The sequence below is a fragment of the Carlito syrichta genome, unplaced genomic scaffold (genome assembly GCF_000164805.1).
Source record: "Carlito syrichta isolate Samal-C Ts95f unplaced genomic scaffold, Tarsius_syrichta-2.0.1 Scaffold315432, whole genome shotgun sequence".
Taxonomy (NCBI): Eukaryota; Metazoa; Chordata; class Mammalia; order Primates; family Tarsiidae; genus Carlito; species Carlito syrichta.
The window spans coordinates 366,517-371,938 of record NW_007259528.1 but is presented as its reverse complement, the minus strand read 5'-3'; the positions used below and the strand labels follow the sequence as shown (position 1 = coordinate 371,938).

The 5,422-nt window shown below is 42.8% G+C and overlaps 3 protein-coding genes across 3 annotated transcripts in view; 1 reads left to right on the top strand and 2 right to left on the bottom strand.

The window, feature by feature from the left end:
• Positions 1 to 506, bottom strand: part of LOC103275408 — a 1,339-nt gene extending 833 nt beyond the window's left edge. Inside the window, exon 1 of the mRNA XM_021706322.1 lies at positions 200 to 506. Coding sequence (XP_021561997.1) covers positions 200 to 506 — 307 coding nt within the window. The remainder of the gene's footprint in view (positions 1 to 199) is intronic.
• Positions 507 to 3,715: 3,209 nt separating this feature from the next.
• Positions 3,716 to 4,110, bottom strand: LOC103275402 (histone H2A type 1-like). The gene has a single exon (XM_008072812.1). The coding sequence runs from the start codon at positions 4,108 to 4,110 to the stop codon at positions 3,718 to 3,720; it is 393 nt and encodes a 130-aa protein (XP_008071003.1). The 3' UTR covers positions 3,716 to 3,717.
• A 324-nt stretch (positions 4,111 to 4,434) lies between these two features.
• Positions 4,435 to 4,817, top strand: LOC103275400 (histone H2B type 1-J). The gene has a single exon (XM_008072811.1). The coding sequence runs from the start codon at positions 4,435 to 4,437 to the stop codon at positions 4,813 to 4,815; it is 381 nt and encodes a 126-aa protein (XP_008071002.1). The 3' UTR covers positions 4,816 to 4,817.
• Positions 4,818 to 5,422: the final 605 nt, after the last annotated feature.

Genomic DNA, 5,422 nt, shown 5'->3' with positions numbered 1-5,422 from the left:
AAGGCTGCTTCTCGGTCTCGGGAAACCCCGGCCCACAGCCGCCCCTAGCCATCTGCGTTTCCAAAACCCGGAGTTACCTTGCCAACAGCGTGGAGGAATTCAGATAAGCACCCTATTTGCAGTAATTTTCCAACCCTTTTGCTGAAAGTTGAGGGGGCCCTGAAAAGGGCCTTTGTTACAGAGCTCCAAGATGTTTAGCCGCCGAAGCCATACAGGGTACGGCCCTGGCGTTTGAGCGCGTAGACCACGTCCATGGCCGTGACGGTCTTGCGCTTAGCGTGCTCGGTGTAGGTGACGGCGTCCCGGATCACGTTCTCCAAGAACACCTTGAGCACCCCGCGGGTCTCCTCGTAGATGAGGCCGGAGATGCGCTTAACCCCGCCGCGGCGGGCCAGGCGCCGGATAGCGGGTTTAGTGATGCCCTGGATGTTGTCGCGCAGAACTTTCCGGTGGCGCTTGGCGCCCCCTTTTCCTAGGCCTTTACCCCCTTTGCCGCGACCGGACATTGTCGAGAGGCCAGAGAACAAGAGGTGCTGGTGGAGGAGCCAGCTTCCTCTTATATGTAGACCCTGCGGACCCGATTGAGAACTGAAAGAGCGGTGGCGGGAAGTCCCTTTGAGTTGGGGGAGGGGACCTAAAAGGAGAACCGGCTTCCCGTGCTATATTATCTTTTGTTCTCTCAGTTCTTTTTAGTACTAAAGACATAGGCTATTTTTTTCTTTCATTTCATGTGACTCCTACCCCATTTTCATTAAGCAACACAATTTTAACACTATAGAAGATACACAAAACAAAACGAATAAAAAGTTTTTTTCTAACGCTATTTGCATTAAAACTGTATTCGGGGGCATTTTTCTCCTTAATATACTGTGGGAATATACCCTACATGCTAATTTCCTAGAAATAGAACAAGATATACTCATAAAATACAGAATTTGAGTATTGTTCGGGTATATTACTAAATTCTTTCCCACCTATTTTCACTTTCAATGTTGGAATGGAGAATGATTCCCCCAAATATGACTCTCGGATACACTGCTTTTGAAAATGGAAAGACCTCAGAATCAAAGTCCCTTTAACTTTGCTTTGTTTCTTTTTCCCAAATGCAGGGAAGGACTTTCTCTGGAATTTCCTGATCTGACCAAAAAAGCTTCTTACCAAAAGAAATAGAATTGTCTTCTGTCCCCTCTGTTACCTCATTATGTATTACAGAAAAGATGGAAGAATGCAACTACGCCTGGATGATAAAACCTGCTTCTCAGGCTCATTCAAATTTCAAAGAGAATCATAAGTTAATTTCTATCTTCCTGGTTCATTCATTCTCCCTAATAATAATGTACTGCTCCTCAAATAATTGTCTACATTACCCATTTCCTCTTTCGCCTATGAAAAAGGGTATAAAAACTTCTGTATTCCATTAGAGGGTTGGGATTATTATCCTGTGATCCCTGCTCCTGTACTTTAATAAATCTGTATGCCTTTACCTCTATTAAACTGTTTTTGTCAGTTGATTTTCAGTCCTTCAGAAGGCGAAGGGGGAGTTTTCCCTTGGCGCCTATTCCAGCAACAGTTCCTGTTATTTCTACCTTATTAATATTGGGTAGTACCATTTTAAATAATCTAACTGTAATAATCTGGATTTGATTTCTTAGTAGAGAATTAACTTTTTAAAAAAGTAAACCAGCTGGTTAGTTAGTCCAATATTTTAAATATTTCTCCACTGGTTTGAGGAACTTAATTTATCACATATTGACTATTTCATTTAAAAATTGTTTTGAGTTTCTGTTGTTCCAGTGATCATTCCATATGTAGTTCAGAAGTGTAATCATATGTAACACTGAAGATTATTTCAGTATTTAATAGTGTAATTCTCACCTCAAAATTTTTTTCAAAAAATTTCTACTATCATCCTTACTTCTTGAGGCTACAAGTCATCTTATCCAGTTAAAACAAATAAATTGTGTTAGGACTTTGGATAAAACTCTGTCAAATCTATACATTTGTTAGGGTAAATTTATTATCTCTGAAATTGGTGTCTTCCCAAACTGGAAAATGCCAAATCACTCCACCAATTTTTTTAAAAACTTGCTTTAATTACAAGAGCAATTAATTGTCATTAATGAAAAAGTAGAAAATTCAAATGTAAGAAAAAAACATACACATTTATCCTTCTAAGAAAATTTTTATAATTATATACTTCAAATATTTTAGGTTGCATATACTTGGTTAAACAAATATACAGTACTATTGCTCAAACTGAGAAATTGTAATCACTTCCTCCAGCATTAATATGCAATCTCATTGTTATTTTCTTGCTACTCTTTTTTCTTGAAACTTTTTACAGTTCTTTCATAGTTCTTGCATTCTTTCCCACTACCTAACAAATGTAGCCACAAACTATTAGTTACACTTGCAAAATACATCCTGTGCACAAGCATTTTATATCTAATTATTAAGTTAATACACTAATTTAAATCAATTGGGTTGGCAAGCGTGGTGGCTCACATCTCTAAACCAAGCACTTTGGGAAGCCTAGGCTGGAGAATTGTTTGAGGCCAGTAGTTCCAGACCAGCCTGGACAACATAGTGAAATCCCCTGTCTACAAAAAATTAAATTAGGTAGGCATAGTGGTGCATGCCTACAGTCCTAGTTAGAGAGGTTTGAAATAGAAGGATCCCTTAAGTCCAGGAATTTGAGAGGCTGTATTGAGCAACAATCGTGTACTTCACTACAGCCTGGACAACAGATAAAGTTGGGTACACAAATTCTAAAAAATCCTATAAAAAGGTGAAATATTTTACTATATTGGGAGTTCACTCAATTGCCTATTGTTGAAAAAATAGGGTGTGAGAAAATGCTCCTTAGAATTCAGTGGTTGGGTGGGGGTGGTGATGAGGGGAAAGTGTGAGTTTGAGTAGTAAAATGCTTGTATTTTAAATTAACCTGACAACTTTAGTATTTCACTTTATTATGAATTTAGACCACAAGCCTCAGTACTTGTTAACACAAATGAAACTACAGATGTTTCATTTCTCCTTACAATTGTTATCTTGAAACATTTATACTCATTTAATAATTCATGGCAATTAGGCTCAACAAATTGTTAATTATACAAGCACAGATCACTCAATCAAATTTTAAAAATATTTTAAATATTTTTTTTGTATTTTGTACACTTAAAACACAATTCAGATTTTCCATAAACGCCATCGGCCAAGTGTCCGAAATATACCAGGAGTCTTTTTAAAAAGGGTTCAGTGAGCAGAAGTAGGAAGCAAAATTTTGCAACCTGAACAAGGAAAAAACAATCGGCATGGGTACTCATTTGATTATAAGCTATTTGCAATGTCCTATTAAATAATCCCCCACGTGAAATTGTCAGCCTTGCTAGCAATACTATTCCTGTCAAGAGCCCACAACACCCTGCACTTCTCCAACTCATATACAGCTTTCCTCAAGTCATATAATAGAGCTGCTTGCAGTCATAATTCTAATGCAGAATGTCATCATATTTCCTTGACTTTTCCCTTACGTCTGCTACGTTTTACTCTTAATAAAGACAATGGTAGGCAGCCGTGACTCGGTTTCCCCCACGTTTCGCTTCTTCACTCAACATAAAACAAGTGTTAAGTTCTTTTTCAGAAGGTATAGGTGGCCCTGAAAAGAGCCTTTGGAGGTTGAACTCGACTTACTCGAGTTGCTGTAAAGCCAGGCTGTTACTTGCCCTTGGCCTTGTGGTGACTCTCGGTCTTCTTGGGCAACAGTACGGCCTGGATGTTGGGCAGAACGCCGCCCTGCGCGATAGTGACTTTGCCCAGCAACTTGTTGAGCTCCTCGTCGTTGCGGATGGCCAGCTGCAGGTGGCGCGGGATGATGCGCGTCTTCTTGTTGTCGCGGGCCGCGTTGCCTGCCAGCTCCAGGATCTCGGCGGTCAGGTACTCCAGCACCGCCGCCAGGTACACCGGCGCGCCGGCCCCGACCCGCTCGGCATAGTTGCCCTTGCGGAGCAGGCGGTGCACACGGCCCACGGGGAACTGGAGGCCGGCCCGGGAAGAGCGAGTCTTAGCTTTCGCGCGAACTTTGCCGCCTTGCTTGCCACGTCCCGACATGATAGTCAGAACAAACTCGCTGCAAACCGCTAACTAAGGGAGGCCACAGGGGCGGCACTTTTTATAATCATTATTGAGCGCGAAAAAGAAGATGTGTCATTGGTTAGGATTGTAGCTTTGTTTCAGCCAATGAAAATGCGACCTCTGATTTCACGCATTCTGGTTGGGCAAAACTTTCCTCTTACTTCACCAAGAATAACCACCAATCAGACACGGGACTTTAACTCCACCTTATTTGCATGAGAGCTTCTATATAAAAACGGCACATCGTGCCCTGCTTCTGCTATCTTTTTCTCTTCAACTCTTTCCTAGTTCGATTTGACTATGCCTGAGCCAGCGAAGTCCGCTCCTGCTCCGAAAAAGGGCTCCAAGAAAGCTGTCACCAAGGCGCAGAAGAAGGACGGCAAGAAGCGCAAGCGCAGCCGCAAGGAGAGCTACTCCATCTACGTCTACAAGGTACTGAAACAAGTTCACCCTGACACTGGCATCTCGTCCAAGGCTATGGGAATCATGAACTCGTTCGTCAATGACATCTTTGAGCGTATCGCTGGCGAGGCGTCGCGCCTGGCGCATTACAACAAGCGCTCGACCATCACCTCCAGGGAGATCCAGACAGCTGTGCGCCTGCTGCTGCCCGGGGAGCTGGCCAAGCACGCCGTTTCCGAGGGCACAAAGGCTGTTACCAAGTACACCAGCGCCAAGTAAGCGGCGAGTTGGCTACAAACTAAATTTTAACGGCTCTTTTAAGAGCCACCCATATTCTCAAAAAAAAGAGCTGTCACGTGTATTCTTCCTATCCCAGCCACTTGCAAACCACTGTGGCTCACTACAATGCTTTTTAGTTTTAAGTAGGCCAATTACTTAACAATTTCTTAGCACCTTACCTGTCAAGGTAAGTTAGAGATCCCCTAGTGAGTAGGAATTTAACAATACTTGACCCTGGCAAGCCTCTTGAACTCGTTAAACAACAAGGGCTTGAGATCTTTAGTTTAAGAACTTAAGAATTTACTGTCTTATTAAAAACAGCCTGCCGGTTAGCATTAAGTAGCGAGATAGAAGAAAATTTTAAGTTCTAAGCAAGGTAAAATGTCCGCCGGTCTGTCGCCCGATATAAGTTGAACTTTGTGCCCAGCTGCAGGTTTTACGCGGCAAGTTTGAATTTGCCCGGGAAGTTTGAATTTGCCCGGGGGGCGTTGGCCCTTCCTCTCGGCAGCCTGATTGGTTGGTGGTATCCAGGAAGCGAAGACCGGTGTGCAAGCACGCCTCTCCCCGACTCCCCCCCCCCCAGACTCGCTGAGGAATCTGGGTTAGT

Coding starts and splice junctions, on each gene's coding strand:
- LOC103275402 (XM_008072812.1), bottom strand. CDS start 4,110: ATGTCGGGACGTGGCAAGCAAGGCGGCAAAGTTCGCGCGAAAGCTAAG.
- LOC103275400 (XM_008072811.1), top strand. CDS start 4,435: ATGCCTGAGCCAGCGAAGTCCGCTCCTGCTCCGAAAAAGGGCTCCAAG.